This window comes from Ostrea edulis, chromosome 1, assembly GCF_947568905.1.
Source record: "Ostrea edulis chromosome 1, xbOstEdul1.1, whole genome shotgun sequence".
NCBI lineage: Eukaryota > Metazoa > Mollusca > Bivalvia > Ostreida > Ostreidae > Ostrea > Ostrea edulis.
Window position 1 is genome coordinate 54,004,406 of NC_079164.1, and position 25,000 is coordinate 54,029,405.

A 25,000-nucleotide genomic window follows, 5' to 3' on the forward strand; every position below is an offset into this window, starting at 1 on the left:
GAGGTGGACCATAACAGGAAGCTTACAAAAGTGCTTGACAGATTGGCAGAGAAGGGACTGACTCTAAATAGAGAAAAGTGCAAATTCGGTCTGTCGAAAATTGTATTCCTCGGACACGTGATTTCGTCAGAAGGAATCCGGCCTGACCAAGGAAAGGTCCAAGCAGTATCAGAGACCAGGACGCCGACGAATAGTTCTGAAATAAGGAGTTTTCTTGGACTAGCTAATTACTGCGGGCGTTTCATACCGAATTTTTCGACGATTGCAGCCCCACTACGCGAGCTAACAAGGAAGAGCACGCACTGGAGGTGGACGCAAAAACACCAGGATGCGTTTGACATGCTTAAAAAAGCCCTTGTAAGCCCTTGTAAGTGCTGAAGCACTAGCATACTACAACCCAAAAGCCGAGACGAGGATAATAGTGGATGCAAGTCCCGTAGGACTGGGAGCCATACTAGCACAGAAACAACCAGACGGATTGTTTAAACCAATTGCATATTTAAGTCGATCTCTAACCGATGTAGAGCAGAGATACTCACAGACTGAGCGCGAAGCGCTGGGTGTAGTGTTCGGTTGTGAAAAGTTCCACATGTACATATACGGACTAGAGTTCGAAATCTGGACTGATCATAAGCCACTGACCTACATTTACTCTCCAAAGTCAAAACCACCAGCCAGGATCGAGCGATGGATTTTGCGACTACAGCCTTATAAGTATAAGATCGTCTACATACCTGGACCAAAGAATGCTGCTGATGCTCTATCGAGATTGAGCCGAAATCGGGTTGGCCGAATACGCCACATTGCAGAGGAGTACGCGTATTTCATCGCAGAAAATGCTGTACCAAAAGCACTGACCATCCAAGAAGTTCGTCAGAAAACATCGGAGGACCCAGAACTCGCGGAGATTATGAGGAAGATCAAGACGGGGGACGGCCGTCTGAGTCCAAAATTTCGTACCGTGGAGGCGGAGCTTTCAGTCGTTGACGGAATAGTATTACGTGGATCGCGCATCATATTGCCCAAGTGCCTCAGGAGGCAAACAGTATCCCTGGCCCACGAAGGACACCAGGGTATTGTCCGGACGAAACAGAGACTAAGAGAGAAGATATGGTGGCCAGGTATCGATATAGAAGCCGAGCGATTTGTCAGAGCGTGTCATCAATGCCAACTTTTAACAAACAGCAATAGACCCGAACCAGTTCGAACAACTGTTTTACCTGACGGGCCATGGCAGGATCTGGCTATAGACCTTATGGGACCGTTTCCCTCTAGGGAATACCTATTAGTCGTTATAGACTATTTCTCCCGATTCCAGGAAGTAGCCATAATGAAGAAGATAACTAGTGAGAGGATCATTTTCCAACTTGAAAATATGTTCGCAAGGCACGGCTTACCTTACAGCATGCGGAGTGATAATGGACCACAGTTTGTGTCGGAGGAGTTTAAGGGATACCTGGATTTAAATGGTATCAAACACATTCGGACCACACCATACTGGCCGCAAGGGAATGGGGAAGTAGAAAGGCAAAACCGAACATTACTAAAAGCTATAAAGGCGGCAAACGCGGAACGTAAAGATTGGAGACGAGAATTACCAAAGTTCTAACTTGTGTATCGCACGACCCCGCATTCTACAACTGGAAAAAGCCCTGCAGAGTTGTTGTATAACCGGAAAATCCATACCAAGTTACCAGAGATGAGTAAAAGGATCGATCACCAAGAGTTACGAGAAACAGATGCGAGACAGAAATTCAAATTCAAAAGAAGGGCGGACGAGAGGCGTGGCGCCGTAGAGTCCAAAGTTGAAATTGGCGACACAGTTGTACAACGTCAGCCTAAGCGCGATAAGCTGTCAACCGAGTTCGCGCCTAAAAAGTTTGTCGTGAGGGAGAAATGCAGGAATGCAGTGACACTCGAAGATGAAAATGGATCATCAGTAAAGCGAAACTGCACAGCTGTAAAGAAATTCATATCGAACCCCGAAAATGAAACAGAATCGCGTGACCCGGAAATTAGCGCAGAAGAATCCGGAGATGAATCTGATAAAGACCGTTCTGTCACAGATACCGGAAGACCATCCCGGGAACACAAGCCACCTGCGTATCTAAGAGACTATGTGACCACTTGAGGAAAAAGGGACCTGACTTATTATTATTAGACTATAATTTTGTTTTGATGTTATAAAAATGAGTTTGTTAGCATTTTAAAATTTAAATCAACAGGCTGTCATTTCTAAAATTTTAAAAATTTGCTTTTGTCTAAGGTGAAGAGGGATGTAATGTCTATATCTTAAATAGTTCATTCAGATTAAATGTTTTCCCACACTTAGGAATGTGCTCTATCAGCGAAAGCTATATATTTAGTATTAAGTCAGTAATTGATGTTGACAGCCTCAGCCACGCGGTTTGTGAAATTGCTTAGTTATGTAGTTTAGAATTAAAGAATGGAATTGGACAGACGCGTTCCTCTTATGAGTGTCTAGAGCACGACAATTACGGACAGTACAATTTATTTATTTATTTTTGCTTTTCAAGAATTTTAGACAACCCCGACAAGCTATCCTTACACCTCCCCCCTTACTGGACTTTGAAAAATGATACTTCCTTTAATTATAGATTTATTCTAAATATTTACAAATTTTTACCATCAGGTTACAATCCTCGTAATGTTCTATCCACTGGGCAGTTTTAAATGTTCGATGATATCTTTCGAGTTAATCACATCATAATTCAAAATTATGGGGGAAGTACAAGACATATCACAAAAAGCTTGTAGAAGGAAAGTGAGAACCTCGTAAATTTTCAGAATTTGTACTCAAACCTATTGTACATTATATATATAAACAACAACAAAAATCCAAAAACCAAAACAAACCAACAACAAACACACAATAAATATAAGTATACATATACAAGTAGTTTTAGTTTTAAAAAAAAAGTGAAACATGATTTTACCTTTTTATATAATTCTAATTTTAAATTGTGTACTGTGACAATATTTATTCTTTGAAATAAAAAAAAAATTCAGATATACATGTTCAAGATTTAGTCTCATAAGATTTCACATAAAATATTACTTACTTACTTAGGCCTGTCGTTCCGTGAGGAACATAGGCCATCGACGACTGTCCTCCAACGAACACGATTCTGGGCTGCTTTTGTGGCGTCATGCCAGGTCATGTCCTGCGCTTTTAGTTCTACTTCTGAGTCACGCCTCCAGGTGTTTCTTGGACGTCCCCTCTTTCTCTTACCCTGTGGGTTCCAGGTCAGGGCCTGGCGTGTGGTGCTGGAAGGTGGCTTCCTTAAGGTGTGTCCAATCCAGCCCCACTTCCTACGTCTGATTTGTATGTCTATGGGTTCCTGCCCTGCTCTCTTCCATAATTCTTCATTTGTGATCTTTTCAGGCCATCGGATGTTGAAGATGCGCCTGAGACAGGTGTTGTAAAATGTCTGGATCTTCTGCAGGGTTGTTTTGGTCATTCTCCATGTCTCTGCTCCATACAGCAAGACGGACTTAACATTGGAGTTGAGGATCCGCAGTTTGGTAGTAATGCGGATGTTCTTTGAGGCCCGTATGTTCTTTAGCATGGTAAACGCTGCTCGTGCCTTGCCGATTCTTGACTTGATGTCGCGGTCTGTGCCACCCTGTCTGTCCATCACACTCCCCAGGTAGATGAAAGACTCAACTTCCTTGATGGGCTCACCACCAACTGTGACTGGTAATTGGACAGTGGTGTTGATCTTCATCAATTCTGTTTTTTTCAAATTGATCTTGAGTCCCGTTCCTGCTGATGTTGTTACAAGGTGAGTTGTTTTGTCCTGCATCTGACTGTGGTTGTGCGAAAGGAGAGCCAGGTCATCGGCAAAGTCGAGATCGTCGAGTTGCGTCAGGAGTGTCCACTGTATACCATTATTCCTGCCTGATGTAGTAGTCCTCATGATCCAGTCAATAACCAAGAGGAAGAGGAATGGTGACAGCAAACAACCTTGTCGAACTCCTGTCTTGACCTCAAAACTCTCGGACATCTGGCCAGCGTGGGTAACCCTGCATGTCATGCCTTGGTAGGTGTTACGGATCAGGGAGACGAGCTTCTCGGGTACTCCATAGTGTCTCAGTCACATAAAATATGCACTGATTATATCTAATAGACCTAATAATTATGAATATACTTGTGTATTTCACCGACTTTCTGTGTATTTTTTATTTAATACTAATTATTTATTCACGTTCATTATTTATTTATTTATCTATCTATATTCATAAACATATGTACATGTATTTTTACTCCTTATTATTCATTTATGTATTTTAAAAAAATATATACATGTAATTTTAATATTTTTATTTCATTTTTTTCTGATAACACTATTCCTTACTATAAACTTGGTAATGAAAAACAAACCTTAGATATTTACAGATGGAGATTTCGTCAGCTTCATAAGCGACGTCATTTCTACTGGTGAACTAAAATATGCATGATTTTATTCCTGAAAGCGCTCTTTGGCGCTGTTGTTTACTTGGGAAACCTATATATCAAATTAAAGTGGAGTAAATACTGAATGTATCTGACATTGTAACATGTATGCAACTTCTCCGAGAAAAGTGTGAAAAATTCGGTTGAAAAATACCTACTTTGTGCAGTTTACCAACATGATGAATTTTGCATCTGTAATAAAATGTTTATAATCATTTTGTTCTGCAGATTCTCGGGAGTTTTTTTGTAACAAGTGACAATTTCATGCACCTTGGTTGTTTAGAAAAACTGCCGATAAGTAAAGCGCGACTTTTATTACCTTTGATAATTTCGGCGTATTTCATGCGAACAAGCTTGTATTTCATTCCAAATACGAGTATTTAAAGATCAGTATTTTAAGACAATATTATACATTTTTGATCAATAAAGAAATCCTTTCTTAAACTCTATTACGGATTTTGTTATTGACAGAGTAAAAATAATCTATTTCCGTGTTTTAAAAAACACCGTTTTGTATAGAGTCACATGGCATTACGTAATGACGTGATTTCACTTGTGGATGCTAGATCATCGTGAAGCAGAGTGTGTTGCCAGTGATGTGGAACTCATGCGCGGATCTAGAGGGGGGGGGGGGGGGTATCCCCCCCCCCCCCTGGAATTTGCAAAGATAAAAAATTTACAATATAACGATTTATAAGAAAAATGAGTTATATCACGGGTTCGATTTTGTGAAAAGGTTCGAACCCCCCCCCCCCCCCCCATGAAAAAAGTTCTGGATCCGCGCCTGGAACTGATGACGACATTTGTATATCAGTCCATCATGCCAGACAAGATCGAAGGCTTTGGAGATGTCGATGAAGACTGCTCCTGTTTATTGACTGTTTGTCATTCCTATTAATACTTTGGTTCCTAGCTGGACAACATTGTCTACTGTACTGCGATCTGGGCGGAATCCACTCTGTGCGGGGCCGGGTCTAGTTTGCCTTGTTGATCTGGAAATCATATCAACCTTGTGTTGAGCATTTTTTCAAAAGTTTTTCACAAGTGTTAAAAGTCATAGGAGACGATTTTCAAAAAAAATTGTTTTGCACGAAAATGTGTTCTTCTTTAATTACTTAACATATGTAAAGAAGTCATTCAGAAAAAATCGTAAGGTAACAGGCGCTACAGACCGTCAAATGTTGCCGTGGTGTGAAGTATCAAAGTAGTAAAATTACTTATCTCCCTTGCTTGATGACGTCAAAAGAGACCAGCCTGACGCAAATATATCTGTTATATGTCTCTGTTTATACTAACAACTGCGGGTTTTAACCGTCAAAATGTTCAATGTTCTTACATTCAACTGTAATTTAGCAAGTCAGGTATTTCTATATACTTTTGTCTAAATGATCCAACGTTCAGAAAGACTTGGGTGTGAAATCTACACCGAGAACACAGAACTCGAAGTTGTTTGACAATCATTTTACGCGATTACAGGGGTTGATGAGGATCAGTTTCGTTATTGTATTCACTCTACTTTGGGAAAAACTAATGGGTTTATGAAATTAAATCTTCGACCAGATGCAGTTCTAACTATTTTCGACTAGGCTACAAACCAACGGCAAGCACGGCGAAGACGAGAAAATCCTGGAAAACGTTGACTGTATATAATGACGGTAGACTACATGTAGTACAGATATTCATAATTTAGTATAAACATGCATGATCTGATTAGTTTATAAATGAAATTTGACTATGAAATAGTTATATGAAGCTCTTCTGATCAGAATTTTTCTCTCTGAATACATAAGTAAATAAATTGAAGATGAATAGGTCTAACTTTATATGTTGAAAGTTGCATTATCAGACACCCTCCCCCCCCCCCCCCCCCCCCCCCCCCTCTTTTCTGTTTGAAAAAGAATGTTCAAAGCAAATGGTGGAACATAATGAAATTACAAGTTTTTATATCGGGTGAAATAAACCAATTTTTACGGTCATGGAAGAGTTGGGGGATGATTTTTTTTTCCTTTAAATGAAGCACTAATTTGCACGTTGGTTTCCTTATTAGGGTAAAAAAATTAAACAAATAATAACGTTAAAGGCCGAGGATTTTGAACAACCGGTCGGTTGAATGAATCAACATGTAAGAATTAAGAATTAAAGCTCGAGAAATTTATTTTGTATAAATGAGAACGTTAGCCATGATAAATTAGGCAGTTTATTCTTTTTTCTACGTTTTCTTGTATCGATTTGACAGCCAAACATACAGTTTCCGACGCGAGTTCCTGCATACTGTGCAGATTTTCTGGCTATGTACAGCTTATGAAATGATCATCGTCCCACACCCCACGATGACTCAATATATTCCAGAATTCTTTGGCTACCTAAAGTTGTCTGTGTGACTCGTCCATAACGCATGGCCTACAAAAACAGTCAGGACATTCGGATTTTTCGACAGTTCCTTCAATAACTGGTCCAGACGAAGAATTCGTTCTTCCTCTGGCTTCCAGTTCCAAACATTATACGCAAGAAAGAGCCCTTATAGCGTCTAATGTTATGGTAAATTATTCTTCATATAGGCCCTAATGTCGCAAATTTTATTGTAAAAGAATGTTAAAGCCATTTATATTTATTAGATTCACCTGTTAAACTAAAATAGCTGAACACGATACTTGTAAAAATCCTATGAAAATAAATTCAAAAAACGGCGCTCACGATGCGTGTAAAGGAAATTTCGATCTGGCTATAAAATATATCCGAATCAGGGTGGAACTTGGGCACATAAAACCAAAGGGGGATGCCCACCTTTTTTGTCAGTCAACCTTCACCCCCCCCCCCACCCCCCTTGGGAAAAAACCCGATGCTGTGTCGCTGTGTCTGCATGGGATTAGAAAGCGCAAGTAATAACTATCTATATTTCTCTTATTGTCATCAGAGAATGTACTCTGAAATTATCATACATTTATCATTAACCAGTCAGTATTGTTTCAACCGATTCGGAATAACCATTTGTGGCTACTCGTGGGGTTAAGCAAGGCGATAACCTTTCCCCTACTCTCTTTAATATATTTATTGATGATTTTTACTCACAACTTATGAATTTTAACACAAACCCACCTATACTTCAAAATGTTGAAGTTGGTCATTTATTCTTTGCAGATGACTTAATTCTCCTCTCAACTACAAAAGAAGGCCTTCAAACTTCGATAGACTGCCTTTCAGAATATTGCATAAAGGAAAAATTAACTGTTAATCTTAATAAAACTAACGCAATGATTTTCTCAAATAAGAAAATTGACACAGCCCAACACTATTTTTATTATAATCACTCAATAATTCATCTTACACATGAATATAAATATTTGGGAATTATTTTCAGTTGTAATGGCAAACTTAAATATGCAGCTGAACAGCTAGCTGACCGTGCATGGAAAGCTTTTTATGCAATTAAACATTCCTTGCCCTTTTATGATAAATTATCTGTAAAAACTCTTTTAAAACTTTATTCTGCTCTTATTGAACCTATCATTTTATATGGTTCTGAAATTTGGATTTCAGACTTTAATATTAACATTAACAATTGTGACCAACTACCCTTTGAAAAAATACAGCACTTAATATTTAAAGACATTTTGGGTGTACAGAAAAAAGCTTCAAATTTAGCCATCAAATATGAACTAGGAACATTCCCCATCTGCTCTAAAGCTCTCCTCTCTATGTTCAAATTTTACAAAAGACTAAAAAGCTATGATGATGAAAATGGTATTAGAAATCCAATACTTATGGCTGCTAAACTGGAAGATGATAACCTTTATAATACTGGCATACAGGAAAATTGGCAAGGACAAATAATAAAGTTAAGAAATAAGCTAAATCTTCCATCATTGGATATTGATAAAAGCACATTTTACAATTACTTGAAGAATTACTATATTGATAATATTAACATGCAACTGCAAAATACTGAATTCTCTAAACGTGGAAAATTGCTATTTTACAGTAAAATTAGAAAGAACTATGAATTACAAGACTATTTGAAATTTCCAATTGCGAAAGTAGTACGCTCTAGATTAACAAAACTAAGAATATCTGCCCACCCTTTAGAAATTGAAACTGGTAGATATTCAAAACCATGTATTCCAAAAGAATGTCGTTTTTGTCAGTTTTGTAAAACTACTGTTGAAGATGAGTTACATTTTTTATATGACTGCTTCATGTATAAAGATATAAGAAAGAAATATTACCCTTTGAACATCTACAATTCAGACGATGATATATCAAAGGAAAATCATTGTAAAGTACTATGCAATCCTGTCAATGTAGTTCATGCTAGAAGGTTTTGTGAATTTTTACATGAATGTTTTGAATTGCGCACCAAAAGTAGAGTGCTATAACTACATTTAATTTATGTAATATGCAATACTAAATTGCATACATAGTCTAATATCACAGGTGCATATCAAATATATACTTGTATTTACATATATGTAAATGAACTGTTGGTAATTAGTTTATTGCCATTATATATCTCATATTGTGTAACATGATTGTATGCCAACATGCTTGGTGAATCAATAAATAATTGAATTGAATTGAAATAGGATCTTGATCGATCTTCTTGTTCGTCCTCCGATGAAAAATCGTCGATGTGGCTGGCATTTACATTAATTATGAGTTCAAAGTGATAACTATGGTTCCCCATTGAAAACCTCCTCCAGTTGCGAATAAATCGTCTATGGATGTGCTTTTGTTTTGATTCGCAAATCTGAGTGTGGTCTCTTATGACGTCACAAATTCAGGAAATCAGGAACGATAATCGGGTAACGATTTTCTATTCCTACTACCTTTGCACTTCAATTTCTTCGAGTTAATATTGTTTTTAATCTTTAAAAAGTATTTTTATGAGGAGTCTATGAAACAAAGTTGATAATTATGGATAGAAAACGTATTGTTAAAAATCGTCTCCTATGACCTTTAAATGTTAGTGATATTGGTCTGTAGGAGTCAGGAACATGGCGATCTTTGCCTGGTTTAGGTATTGGAATGACTGTGATATTTCTCCAAGATGTTGGAAATTGTTTTTTGTTTTTGTTTTTTTATTAAAAGTTGATTGTAGAAATGAAGTATAATGTTCGTGAAATTTGGAGGGAGGTGTTTTAGCATGAGGTATGTAATTTTGTTCCCTCCGGGTGCAGTATTTTGTTATGTATAAGAGCTTGCTTGAGTTCGTGCAATGTAAATAGTAGGTTGAGTGTTCCAGTGTTGGGACCTGTGTCTTTGACTTGGAGTTTGTTATAGTTTTACCGGGGGGGGGGGGGGGGGGGGGTGAGGAACGCATATTGACTAGGGCTGGATCAATATATCGATTATCGATATACATCAATATTTTTTAGCAATACGATAACCGATACAGCGAGTCCCGTATCGTTTGATATATTAAGAGTGGTTTTAACAGCGAGATTTCATGAACGAGTTAACAAATAAATTGAAAATATATGAACGAACTGTCTACATATCATTTGCTCCATGACTGCATACAACGCAAACATGTGTCGAAAGTGTGTGCGTGGTGACGATACCGTGGTCTCAGTTTTCAAATTTTACGTATTTGTAGCTTGAAAAAACCAAAGTGTAACGTTTGTGGAACAGAGGTCGTAAGCTCTGGTGGTACAAGTAATTTAACAACACATTTGCGATGACATCATAAAGTTTACTGTCAGAAAAAGGGCGAGAAATATATCGATGAATGATGTATGTAGTGATCAGAGTCGAAAGTGATCTGCAGTCGCAATTTTTGTATGAAGAAATATATGAACAAATAAATAAAGTTATAATTCATATGTGAATATTCATCCTGAAAATAATTTCCTCTGCTGCCTTGGACTTAGAGCGGGAGATATTGTATCAGTCAGAGAGTGTGAATATGCCCTTGTTTTCATGAAGAGAAAATTATGTTAACAATATTGATAAAAGCAAATAGATAATAATTCCATGCATAATTGTCTTTTATGATAAGCTAACACTATATGCAAATGACACAAAAAGAATATATGTGAAGCTTTATTTATTATTTAATCATTTTAATCCTCAAAATTAAGTGTAAATGTACATAGATTGTATCGTCAATACGTATCGGATATCATCTCTCTGTATTGCAATGCGTATCGTATCGAAATTTTCCAAACGATACGCAGCCCTAATATTGACGTGAAAGAACATAGAAGATGAGATGAATTTATTTTCATTCCTAACACGAGAAGTATTCTGAATTATAATTTATTGTTACTGGTAATTTTGTATTTATTATAGGAGATCTGAGATTGATTTCACCTTGCTATCTAAGCTATCACTCGTGTTGATTTGCTACTGACTAAACCGTCATTAACGAATTAAAAATTCCGTCAAATGTCGCGAGCTGTGCGGCAGGGAAAATATTATGGCATTACTATGCGCATATAGTCGGACACAGACTTCAGGGTTGAATTTTAACTACCCCCCCCCCCCGACTTATGTGCGAGTATATACGGTAGTGGTGGTTGGGGAAACTTCTTTGTAATCACGAAGGAGATCAGAAAAAAATATTTGTGAAGTGTGTGATGCTTTATATACAAGGGCCCTTAATCAAACGACTGTTAAAGATTTCAACATACTTATGTAAATCATTTTTATATTGTTACACTGACACTTTGTTACCTACCTATTATTATAATGATTAACAAAGTCATATGTGCATGTTCACTAATGATAAAATGAAAATGTACACCTCAATAACATATTTCAATTACGTTTATAGAATAAATCAAAGTACTGATAGTATTGAAAGACGGTGGCGTGGGTTGCAAAAAGCTCGGGTGAACTTAAAACAATACCGAGATAGTGATTGCCTGAATGAGGAATCATTAATGGTAATTCATTTTGAAATAATAATTCAATAATGGTAAAACAGGATAAAAGAAGTCATAGATAGTGTATTCAATTCAAAAGAAGAAACATGTACATATAGTTTAAAAATGCAGTTTCCAAATTTGAAGTAATTGATCATGCCTTGTAAATGAGCAATTTTGTTTTCTAAAGTGAATAGAGGGACACGAAACTCATATCCATAAAGCTAGTAATTTGAATGCTCATTATTGAAAGATTATTTGACTGATGATCCACACTGCATTGTGGCTATGAATTTGAAGGAAATGTGCATTATTTCCTTGAATGTCCAAAATATAATCAGCAAACAGATATTCTTCTGTAGTAATTTCACGACATTTGTGTCCTTTTTCAATTGAACTATATGCTGTATGGTAGTTCTGAGAATTCATATAACTTGAATTGCAAAATTATTTCTTATGTTCATAACTACATCAAATCTTCTAAGCGTTTTTTGTACATGTCAATTTTTGCATCTTTTTAAAATTATTTATGTATTTTCTTTATTCTTCCAACGGGCTGGATTGATCTATATTAATATTGATCTATATTATATGTATGTATGTAACTGTAGGTGGAGGGTTTTGTAAGTGTATGTGTGCACGTGTAGAACATGTTGATCTATATTAATATTGATCTATATTATATGTATGTTTGTAACTGTAGGTAGAGGGTTTTGTAAGTGTATGTGTGCACGTGTAGAACATGTTGATCTATATTAATATTGATCTATATTATATGTATGTTTGTAACTGTAGGTGGAGGGTTTTGTAAGTGTATGTGTGCACGTGTAGAACATGTTGATCTATAGTAATATTGATCTATATTATATGTATGTTTGTAACTGTAGGTGGAGGGTTTTGTAAGTGTATGTGTGCACGTGTAGAACATATTGATCTATAAAAAATCATGTCATAGCAAAACTCTTATTAACTATTTTCATGAAAACCTCACTAGGATATTGTCACATCTTCAAATAATCTGGTTTATCAATCATACCTTTATACTTACCTTTGTATTTGGGAGAGGGCCTACATAGGCATTGTTTGTTGCTCGATACTATTGAGTTTCTCAGTGAAATATGTTTAAATTAAATACCCATGTACATGTACTTTTTCCCCTTGAGCTTATAGGGAATATTTCAGAACTTTGAAAATGATCACCTTGTAAAATGGAGAATGGCATTAGAGTCTGTGGCCTATCCATTTTGAAATATCTGTATGATTTTAGCATGCCGTGGCACTCAAAACTTGATGCACGCATCAATTGAATTAATTTAGAGCTCGATATAAATAATTTGATGATCTCTTTAATTCAACTGAAGATATTTTTAATTATTTACAATGTTTTTGTATAAGGAATCGATGTGCACATCAATTCTTTTAAAGAGAGCAACAATTCAATTAAAGAGATCATGAATTCAATTGTGGATATGTTGAATTGAAGATCGTTTTAATTATATAGTTGCTCTCTCTAAAAGAATTATTGCTCTCTTCAAATAAATTAAAGATATCATTAATTCAATTGAAGAGAGCAATAACTGAATCAATGCGCGCATTAAATCAATTATTGCTCTCATCAAATGAATTAATGTGCGCGTCAATTCAATTATTGCTCTCATCAATTGATTTAATGCACGCATTATATCAATTATTGCTCTCTTCAATTGAATTGTAGCGCGCATCAATTCAACTGTTGATATCATTAATTCATTTGAAGAGATCATAATTCAATTAAAGCGCGCCTCAATTCAGCTGAAGAATTAATGCTATCATCAAACCAATTAATGCGCCAAATAATTCAGAATTGAAGATATCATTAATTATTTAAAGAGATCTTTAATTAAATTGTTGCGCGTATCAAATTAATTGATTATATCTTCAAATAATTGAAGATATCTTCAATTATTTGAGTTTATGTTAATTTGGTCTCCATAGATGTGGGGTAATTAATAGGTAAAACAATATGTAGACAACAAGCACTCACAAAAAAAGAAAGAAGAAAAGAGGACAGAGCAGTATGAAAAAAAGGTGTTATACATGTAATACTCTGGCTACAGAATCCTTATACAAAAAGTAGGCCAAGGTTTAAAGGTATAGGACAGTCATATATACAATGACAGTCTTTGCATGTAACTTACTAAATTGTTTGCTTAACAATATCCATACATATAGCATTATAAATTCATAAAATTTTATTATTGTATTCTAAGTTGCTCAAATAACTTTTCAAAAACATTTCAACATACATGTAGTTGTTTCTTATAGCTAATTTCAATTATATATTGTATACAGTTGACAAAGTCAGCTTAAAGCTATTTACATGTAACACAAGTGTTTTGTTCTGACATCTACAATATATTTATAATATTTAAGGTGGTAATTAATAATGTTACTAATTTCATTCTCAGCACATCCAAGAATATCTTCTTTTTTAACAAGTTACAACATCAAAAGAAAACTTATTACTGATCCATTCATATACGTTCCTTACAGAATGTACATAAATCTGTATCCGACTTGTGAATAATTTTTAAGAATGTGTTTGTAGTCAATATCCTATGGTAAACACGATATTGAAACCATTATATTTTTCTTTCTTTAACTAAAAAAAATACATCAGTATAATAATATTAACGGTAATGAAATGTTTAAGTTCTCAAAATATTTTGACTCAGTCAAAGCACATTGTACTTCAGAGGTGTATGTTCCTGACTTTCTGTAAATTTTTATCCTATTTTCTCTCATATATAATCTTAAATTCTAAATCATTACTTATTCCTATCTTATAGTTCACAGTCATGCAATCTTAAAATCAAATGATCAAGTTCTCAAACAATACATGTATCTAGACATTTTTCATGTGTTTAAAGTCACATGACGCGTTATTCAATAATTGTCTGAAGTTTTGGAATTCTCAATCACTAATTCCCAAACTAATAGAATGTTGGAGTTATCAAAAAACTATCTAAAGTAGACTCGATCAGAGTATAGGGTCCCGTGGAGATCCGCGTTAGAATATGTCCTCAATACCCCTTGCTCGTCAGTCGTAAGAGGCGACTAAATAGGGCGGTCCTCCGGATGAGACCGCAAAAACCGAGACTCCATGTCACAGCAAGTGTGGCACGACAAAGACCCGTCCCTGCTTAAAAGCCGTAAGCGCCGAACATAGGCCTAAATTTTGCAGCCCTTCAATGGTGACGCCTCCATATGAGTGAAACAATCTCGAGTGGGACATCAATTAATTAAGTCCCGGATAGCGATTTTTTTTTCTTCGAGATTTCTCTCTTAATGCTGCATGTAATAACAAACAATTTGCAGAGGTTACTGTTTGTAACCTAGGTACATAAAAATATATACTTCTTTTGAGAATTTCTCTACAAAAGTACCAAACCAAAGTTTTCACCTACCAAAAAGCGGTAATATAAATGTCGGAACCCCAAAACGGTCAAAGACACTGGCCGATTTCCACAGCCCCTTTGTAAATACTGGGTTTTAAGTAATCCAATTCATGCACAAATTTTGATTAAGACCACATTCTATGTTTCTATGATTATTTCCACAACACAGAATAATAAAAACTGCTGTATTTTGTGATCGCGATATTGTTTTAATCGGATCAAGTAGGTCCCCTTAATTTGGTAAATTCGTACCTAAACAGCGTACGTGTACATGTAAAACGATAGTTGAGGATGTCTGTCGGTAATCAGGGGCGGATCCAGGAATTGCGGTTATGGGGGGGGGGGGGGGGGGGGCACTTAATGAGGCAGGGGGTCTGGGGGCTGCTGGAAACTCCTGGATTTTACAGATTTTATTGGGCTTAAAATATATCTCCTATTTAATCATTTGTACTATTTTCTATCATTTTTGATAAGGTGAAATTAAAGGGAAAGGCAACCCTAACCACATAGTTGCTTTTATGAATAAAGTATTACTTACTGATATCGTAATTGACAGTCTTTAACAACAAAAATCCTTGCTTAACAATTAAATCAATATTAAGGTAGGTAAATACTATTAGAAATTTCTGTCAATCAAATTTTTTTTTCATTTAAATAACTTTAACAACTCATAAACTAACTAAAACACCCATATTAGACATACCTTTGCGGGTTTATTTTTATACTATGTGCTACAGAGCACATATACCCCCAAATGCAAAAGCCAAATTTTAACACAAGAATGCATGATCTCATGTTTTATTAAAAATATGCACCAAAGCACATCATATTAAGTTATAATATATAAAAACCAATAGCTATTCATTTACTGAGAGAATTTTTAAAGATATTCAATTGAAAACATACACAATTGCTGTTTAATCTGCTCACATCCTTCAGAAAAAAATCACAGAATATCGCAATTTTGAAAAATTCTCAAAATCTAAATTGTTTACATGCCAGTTTTTCTTTAAAAATATGTAGCATTATATCTAAGGTTAACAAAAAAACATATTTTACCATAGTTGACCAGAGATATTTCGCAAAATGGTCTCTTAAGTACGTAAACCCCCATTTTTAAATTTAAGTTTTACAATTATTCTTTGCACACTTTGAAAATAGTAAATTGTAACAGCAAATACAGTCTTAAAATAAAGATTAACAGAATATGACAATATATATATATATATATATATATATATATATATATGTAAAACATACTGAAAATTGTGTCCTACCAGACAATTAGAAACAAGAAGGGGGGGGGGGGGGGGGGCTCCCCCACCCCTTCCTTTTTCTCACAATTTTTTTGGTGTGTGTGTTATTCTTTTTTTGTTTGGCTATCAATCATATCATACATAAAAATACCTACATGTTATCTCAAACTTATAGAAAAAATAAATATAGTGTAACATGTGTAGATTCTAGCAACTACAGCTCATGTACAAATAATTTTGTTTCTTGAAAGTACTTGTGAAGAAGAGTTCAAATATTCAACAGCTTTGCTGATGATTTTCTGAGGATTTATAATTCTGGGTTTCTTTGAACCAAACACAAACTCACTAAAAACAGTTTGAATTCCACTGTGAGGGTCAAGCCTATGTATGATTTTTAACTTGTTCAGGCTTAGATTGCAAGCTATGAGCCTTTTAGAGATCAATGTAGATATTACATTGCTTTGTACCATTGGAACTAGTGCGGACTTGATACTATAATAATTCATGGTAAATATATCTAAGATTCACATTTGAATGCTAAATTTGACTCGTACAGTTTTCGTAAACTACAAACATCGGACAAAGAAGTTATAACTGGAACTTTCTAGTCGGTGTTTAAAATTTAAAACTGGATACGTAAAAGCACGGACTTTCCTTAATCTATCATGTATTTTAAATTACCCGCCGCTAAGAGAGTGGCCATTGAAGTTTAATTTATGACGTCACACCGTCTATTCCGGTTTATTTCATCAGCAGCACTGTAAACACAAGTCATGAACAGTTAAGTTTGGAGCCGTATAGATTTGAGCCCGTTCTTTCGCAAGAAGAAATTGAGAAAAGAAGACGTTCAGTCGAGTCGCAAACAAGGCAGACGGTAAACATTCTTCATACAAATGTCTTGAACCTCAACTTGTCATTACGCAAATGATGGATCCACAGTTTACGTAGTCTTTTCTTTTCAAATGACTTGGTTGGGAATTTCGAGGAAAACAACAACCTTTTTTCACATCTCCCCTTCGCATTAGTGTAATTAACTGCTTGCCAGGAAGGCATCAACCTATTCGTAAGATCTACCACATGCAGATCTTTGATGATCTCACAGGTGCTTGGGTTTAGGACCCCCCCCCCCCCCTTCCGAATAAGCTACACGAGTTGATTTAAAACAACGTCTTGCATACCCATAAAGTCCAAAATACATGTAATTCAAAATAAGTCCTTTTTAACAAAAAATACCCTCACTGGTTATTTTAAGTTCTGTTATAATAACCAGTGAGGATATTTTTTTTTAAAAAGGGGCTTATTTTGAATTATGTTTGACTTTATGGATATGCAAGACGTTGTTGACATGCATTAGAAATATTTTCAAGAAAAAATAATTAAATCAACTCATGTAGCTTATTCGGAAGGGGGGGGGGGGGGGTCCTGAATCCAAGCACCTGTTGATGATCTTAGAATCTCATCAAAACCGGAACAGATGGTGTGGCGTCAAAATTATTGATTTTTGTGGTCTTGAATACAAAAGAGTTACACATCATGGCAGCCTCTATAGATCGCGGGAATTTCAATTTTGGACGTTTTCAAATTAGTACTGAAGCTTATTTAGGCCATATATCAACAGAATTGTATGACAAATCTTTATCATATGATTAATCCTATCATTTATCATGTAAAAATCTTTTGGGTTGCTTTTTCCTTTAATAAAATGACGCAAATTTTAAGGGTTTTTGGAAAAAATCAAAGTTCTCCGAATAAAGTAATTCAAGAAATCAAAATATTTTGTCATTCATTTCTCTGGGAGTGGAAGAAATCATTGCTTCCGTTATCGTTTGGCACATTTTTTTCTAAACAAGATACCACAATTTACCTTAAATTTGAAAATTTTAGGGGGGGGGGGGGGTCGCCGGCTGACCCCCCCCCCCCGAAATCCGCCATCATTATAAAATTAATCACTGATTCCGTGCCCAGCTCTGGCTAAGCGAAGGTTCCCCTTCACCCAAGAGTCATATTATTTTGAATAAAAATCTAAACTTATACTTTGAGAGATATCTCTCTCTAGAATTCTTAGATATATCTTTAAGTGAAGGAGATATCTCTCTAAGTGAAGGAGATATCTAAGTGAGAGGTATTTCTTGAAGTGAGAGATATCTCTTTTTTATAGAAATATCTCTCAAAATTAAGATATCTCATTTTAAAGAAATATCTCTTTAAAATAAGAGATATATCTTTAGTTTAGAGATTTTTTTTTTTCTCAATAAATAGTAAAAGGGATTGCCATATATCTCCTCCTCCAATATCTTGCTGACTTGTAATTACTTAACCAATTTTATGCCCCCTCTACAAAGTGGTTGGGCATATAGTTTTACTCTTGACCATCCTTCTGTAACACTCTGTTTTCCGGACTTTTTTTCTAAACGCCCTGAGATATTGAATTGATTTTTTGTATGTATGTGTATATTGACAAGTTACAGATCGAGATTGAGTTTTGTTAGTTGATGTTTGATGGAGTTGTGCCCCTTTGACTGTTAAAACATATAAAGGATTGTTGTGGAGTTCTTCGTTGTACTAAATGTATGTAACATACAATCTGAATCAATGCTATACTTTGTTGGCTTTTCTACATTTGACTTTACTGCAGGCGGGGGCATTTGTGCCTTGCCAACACATCTAGTCTTTTTCTACCCACTGACTGAATTATTTCATTTGTAAAATTTCTTTTCTCTAAATTGCAGAAATACTTTGTAGGTTTTTCTCCCTCCTTTAGCCATTTTGCATTTGATCTGATCATTGGTCCTTTTAGTTTATCTGTCCTTAATACTTCTAATTGCTTCTTTGCATCTTCCATACTAATGTCAGACTCTTCTGCCAATTCCTCATACTCTTCCAGGTCTTTTATCGAAGCACCAATTCTTTTTCTCTATGACTTTTACATTTTTGTATATAAGCTGAATGTGATATAGATTTTCCTCTCATTTCCATCAAAATTTTTATTTTGAACTTAATTGTTTATTACAAGAAATACGACTGTTCCAAAGGGGAGACAATTTCCAAGAGGGTTTTAGGATTGCATTCAATAGACACTATTTCTAATAGCATGTCAACCAGAGGGACCAAGCTTGCTGTGTTATTACTCTTATATCAGTGTTCCCACCGAGCTAGTCCATGTATGTAAAATATAATATCAATTATGTCATTTAGCAAAATCACAAAACTTTTCCCAGATCAGCATCAAAATGTATGACTTTTCAACACCTTACAAAACCTTTCGTCATGAGAAATTAAAGGTTAGGCTTGTTGACATCATAGACAGCAGCTTTTTCAACAAAAATATGTTCATATCTTGTGATCAGTCATTCAAACATTTACTTTGTTAAACACCACTCCGATTCTATGCACAAATTTGAAGTTGAAATTAAAAAGGTGCTGGAGTTCCTCATAGACAATATCTGTGTAGTATTTGGTGACCAAGTCTTCTAACAGTCTTGGAATACGCAACTTCTGAGATATCAGCTCTTCTGTGATAGAGGTACATTCAGTGTTCTGTTGAATGCTTGGGTGGGTACAAGATGTATACATATACTATAGACTAGCTATGTAAATATGGATAAAAGTATTGAAAGTGTAAATTTTGTTTATATCAGCCGTTGGTATACATTAAACTGACCATATCAAGAATAATATTTGTTTGAATTAGGCCATTAAATTAAATATGAATTTTTTTTCCCCACCTCTTCACGAGTGATATTTTAATTAAAGAAAAATGGTGATTATCAATTTTTGTTTCAGTTATTTCAGTATCAAATACTCATAAACTTACTAATATTGTGTGTCCCTGCAGTTTGGGTGGTTGCATCAGCCTTTAGGCAATATACGAAGGCAGCGATAAGCATTTGTACCCACCGCCTGTGAACGATAGTATGTTTTACATCTCACTGTGCATAAGAGTTCCACAAAGGAAAGAACTATTGGGTAACCAGGGCCGTAACTGCCGATGAGGCAGACGAGGCAACTGCCTCGTCTGATTTTTTGGCAAAAAAGAAAATAAAATTATATAAATGTTATATTATAGGATATATGTTTAAAATGAAGACAAGCACCTTTGTCTTTGACACCATATTACGATTCTTTACATAGTACAAATGAAACACAAACATGATAAATTGGGATTTAAAAAGTGTCATTTTCAGTCGTAAAGTCAATCGGCGGCCCCCAATCCCCTGCCTCCCCTGATTTAGAACCCTACTTACGGCCCTGGTAACTCAGAAATCACGTATTCTCATAGGCACAAATTGTGCTCCTTTATTAAGTGACCTTTTTAATATTCTTATGAGGCATGATTTTACACGAGAAGAAAAAAAAAATTCTCTTTCTGTTGCCCTCTACTCAACATGTAGATATATCAATGGCATTTTAGCTATTAACAATGCTCATTTTCCATGATATGTTGATTCAATAAGAGACACCACAGTCTTCTACATCTACTTCATCATTGGATATTTTATCGAATATAGATGTTAACAGCAAACTGGCAACTTGACTTTATAACAAACCAGATGACTTCAGTCTCTCCATCAACTTCTCATATTTATTTAGCAATATTCCATTATCACCTGCATATGGTGTTTATGTCTCTCAACTGATTTAATACACACGAGCATGTTCTATATATTATCAATTTTAAATCGAGGCAAGATGCTGACAAAGTCGATGTCACAGGGGTTTCAACCGTCTTGTATGTCCCATGGGGATCTGGGCTAAAATAGATACTCAGTACTCCTTGCTTGTGGTAAGAGGCAACTAAATGGGGTGGTCCTTTAGATGAGACTGCAAAATCCAAAGTCCTGTGTCACAGCAAGTGTGACACAATAAAGATCACTCAATGGCCATAAGCGCCAAGCATATGCCTAAATTTTGAGGTCCTTCATAGGTAATAGTGACGTCTCCATATGAGTGAAAGATTCTATACAATCAATCAAGTCAGCATTTCACAAATTCTATGGTCGATTAATGATCTTACAATACCATGTTGTTCGACAAGTTTCTTACTAATTGTTAAGCTGTTCTTTACAAACTGATTTTGACTATGGATTACTTCGTTTATCTGATCAAGATAGAGGGCTAACAGCGGTTGTGACCGGTCAACAGGGGATGCTTAATCCTCCTAAGTACAGGCTTTCAAGTGACATTTTGCAAAAAATAAGGGCCATTTTTAGGGCTAAATTATCAAAAAAAATAAGGGCCCTTTTTAAGGATTTTTAAGGGCTTTTTAGACAAAAATAAGGGTTAAATTTACCAATCAATAGGAAAGAAAAAATGTTTTACTCACCATTTGCAAGAGCAATAATACAAAAACTAATCACCCACTCAGAAGATCATGTCAATGGTCATCAACAGCCATATTCGGCATTCAGCACAAACCATGATATAATTCAGGTGGACTCCTATGGCTCATAATCAATGCTGAATATAGCTGATAACCATCAAGATGTCTTCTGAGATGTACATTTAATCAACATATTCATTTTCTGAAAGTATACTACGACTAAATTTGATAAATTCCAACACTTACTTTATGTCAAATTTATTTAAACTTTCAAAATTTGAAGATGTAGGAATTTCAACAAAAACTTAGGGCTTTTTTTAGGATTCTAATGCTCAAATAAGGAAAATAAGGGCTGTTGTAGAAAAATAAGGAAAATAAGGGCCCGCTTGAAAGCCTGCAAGTACCTGATCCCATCTCTGGTGAGTCCAGGGGTCTGTGTTTGCCCTATCCCTAATTTTGTATTCTTTATGGAATTTATGAGATTGATCACTGTTATCTTCACTTTTCATGATCAGAAAAGCTCTCTTGAGCTTACAGATCAGGTGAGATAAAAACCAATGACTATGTTTAGTATGTTCTGTTTTTGAATAAAAACTGAATGGATTATATACCAATTATTTATTATGATGATCTGCTTATTGGGATTAAATAGCTTGAGGATTCTATTGTATTGCACACTAAATCTACAAAGTGAAAAATCCAATAATCACAAGTTCTGGGTTACACATGCAAACATAAAACATTGTGAATGCTTTTAAAAAAGCTGTATCACAATGCAATTTTTGAACACCGGTATAATTTCTTAAAAATGTTTTCACATTTCTAGACAAATAATCGACAATTTTTATAGTTTATAAATTGTTTATAGATTTTTTTTCTCTTTTACCTGACAAATCAATGAGTTTTTATACAATTTCAAAGTTATTTTTGTTAAATGTTGAGATATTTGTAGGTTTTATTACTTCTTAGTTTATTTTGTCATTGTAAATATTGCAATATCAAATTATTGCAATCCAGTTAAAAAAATTAGTGGAAATACCAATCCAGTTATAATAATTATTTTCAATAATGAATTATCATTTTATTCTTACATGTAAAGTCTGTAAATATTAAAATGAATGACACATAAAAACAAAAAAATTACCAAAAAAAAAAAAAAAAAAAAAAAAAAAAACCAAACAAACACAAAAAAACACCACCAAACCACTTAAGGAACATCATTAAGTATTAAAAAAACCACTTGAGGAATGAAAAGAAACAAAAGAAGAAAAAAAATCAAACAAAACCCACAAAAGAAACATGATTAGTTTTATGTATAAAGGTAATACTGTAATTGATCAGTAATATATGTACAATATGTAAACAATATGAAAATGAATGCAGTGAAGGTAAAAAGGTGTCATTTGAATAGCTGAATCTCTCTAGCATTCCAGATCATGGTATTTAAGGTATTCCTTCAAGCGCACAGGAAGGCACAGCAAGTCTACTTCCTTAGAAATAATTTTCTTTCTTACAGTCATTCGACACAGCTGCTGTAGACCAGGAACACACCGGGGAACTGCATAGAAGATCACACCTCCCATTCGATCTCTAGAAAAACAAGCAGGAAGATTTCCGTGGTAAACAAAATTTTTCCAGATTTTCAGATATTTTAAAATGTATGAATTTATATCAACTTTTGTGTGTGTGCATAATACAGGTAATTAATGCTTTTCACTTTTTAAGATCTACACTTTTACAAAACATTTTCTTTCTGTATAGAATCACTTTGAAATTCCTTGACAAAAATTAATGTTCTCACAAGCAGTATTTTATTAAACATGACTTTATGATCAAATACATGAATAATAAGTGAAGTAGATTTATTTAAAATACAGTTCAAACAACATATTTTGCTGAAAGATAATAGTGATTCATAAAACATTTAAACCTGGAGTATTACAAACCTTGCACCTATATCAATAAAGATTCAAAGCAGCAAAATCACGCACTTTGATTGGCCGAAGCCTTTCCATCATTTTCATTGGCCAAAGCCATTTCAGTGATTGGCTGGACCAGAAAGCTGTCTTTCTGCCAGCATCTCAGCTTCCACAACTGTAGCAGAATAAAACAGCCAATACAATTTACCTTTGACCTCAGACCACAGAGGGTCGTCGATCATACTTTCATATTTTGTATGTAATAACTATGGCAACTTTCATTTCCATATAAAACACCCCACCAACAATTGCATAGAGTTATAAATGTTAAGTTTCTGGTATTCAAATGGTTTTTCCTCATCATTGGAGTTATACATCCAATCAAATGACAAAAAGTATTAATTCTAAAGGGGACTTTTACAGGTGTTCCCAAACATCCCCCATCTACCATGTAATGCCTAAAAGAAATTCAAACTAACGAAGTCTTGTTAAATAGACATTTTTATTATATATCAACAAAAGGAATTTCAATTTAATTCCTCATTTTATAAGAAAGCTATACAGATGTTTAAGTATTATCCAATTAAAATTTAGTTTTTTATGCCCATTCATGTTGGTCAGTGATTCAAACATATACTGATAATATAATTTTCAAACCATTTCATTGATAAACAAAAGTCTGAAGTTGAAGCCTGTCAAAAATGAAATGCACATGTACATGCATGTTCAGACAATATGACATTATTTCAGCACATCTACAAATGGTGTGCTATTATCCTAACAAGAGTACTGCAAACGGTACAACATACACCCATTATAATAAAGCATATTATGAACTCTGAATTGATACCACACATATACTGAATAGAAAAGCCTTAAAGTAGGTAATGGTGCACCACTCCATCTGACAAGTCAACTGAAAATGTATTTCTCTGGGAAGGAAGTTGTGACAAAATTTCAGGGCAATACCTGTGACAATAACAAACAAAAAAAATCTGAAAAACTGTTTGACCTACTTCTACCCCTAGAGTAGGTCATGATGCACCAATCCAGTTGAAATGCAATGGTATTCCTCCAAAAGGAAGTGTGTGACTAAATTTCAGGGCAATATCTGTATTAGTAATGAAAAAATGTCTGGAAAACTGTTTGACTTATTTTAGCCTGAAAGTAGGTCAAGGACAGACCAATCCAGCTGAAATGCACACTGAACATGTATCACCCCAAGCGGAAGCCTGTGATTAAATTTCAGGGCAATATCTGTATCCATAATGATGCCCATGGGCCACATCGCTCACCTGAGTCACCTTGGCCCATAGCTAAAGAGTTTCCATATATATTTGCATGTAAAACTTTGTTCCCTATTGTGGCCCCAACCTACCCCCGGGGACCATGATGTTTACAAACTTCAATCTGCACTGTGCCAGGACGCTTTCATGTAAATGCTAACTACTTTGGTCTAATGGTTCTTGAGAAGAAGATTTTAAAGATTTTCTCTATATATTAGTATGTAAAATTTTGATCCCCTATTGTGGCCCCATCCTACTCTTGGGGACCATGATTTGAACAAACTTGAATCTGCACTATGTTATGAAGATTTCATGTAAATGTAAACTTTACTGGCCTAGTGATTCTTCAGCAGAGGATTTTTAATGATTTTCACTATATATTTGTATGTAAAACTTTGATCCCCTATTGTGGCCCCATCCTACCCCTGGGAGGGGGGCATGC

The 25,000-nt window shown here is 35.1% G+C and overlaps 3 protein-coding genes across 9 annotated transcripts in view; 2 read left to right on the forward strand and 1 right to left on the reverse strand.

Moving 5' to 3' along the window:
• Positions 1 to 1,609, forward strand: part of LOC130047891 (uncharacterized protein K02A2.6-like) — a 1,864-nt gene extending 255 nt beyond the window's left edge. Inside the window, exons 1-2 of the mRNA XM_056143612.1 lie at positions 1 to 193; positions 405 to 1,609. The exon at positions 1 to 193 is cut by the window's left edge and continues 255 nt beyond it. Of these exons, the coding sequence (XP_055999587.1) occupies positions 1 to 193; positions 405 to 1,609 (1,398 nt within the window). The remainder of the gene's footprint in view (positions 194 to 404) is intronic.
• LOC130051684 (uncharacterized) overlaps positions 1 to 2,457 on the forward strand; it is a 4,014-nt gene extending 1,557 nt beyond the window's left edge. Inside the window, exon 1 of the mRNA XM_056154065.1 lies at positions 1 to 2,457. This exon is cut by the window's left edge and continues 1,557 nt beyond it. The gene's annotated coding sequence lies outside the window, so the exon portion shown is untranslated.
• A 19,737-nt stretch (positions 2,458 to 22,194) lies between these two features.
• Positions 22,195 to 25,000, reverse strand: part of LOC125649886 (WD repeat and SOCS box-containing protein 1-like) — a 50,776-nt gene continuing 47,970 nt past the window's right edge. For 3 of the 7 annotated variants that reach the window (XM_048877763.2, XM_048877728.2, XM_048877735.2), the window contains one exon: positions 22,195 to 22,943. In XM_048877763.2, coding sequence (XP_048733720.2) covers positions 22,924 to 22,943 — 20 coding nt within the window. In that variant the 3' untranslated portion in view covers positions 22,195 to 22,923. Of the gene's footprint in view, positions 23,448 to 25,000 lie in introns of all 7 variants that reach the window. The other 4 variants (XR_007360837.2, XM_048877756.2, XM_048877741.2 and 1 more) reach the window with 2 other exon arrangements.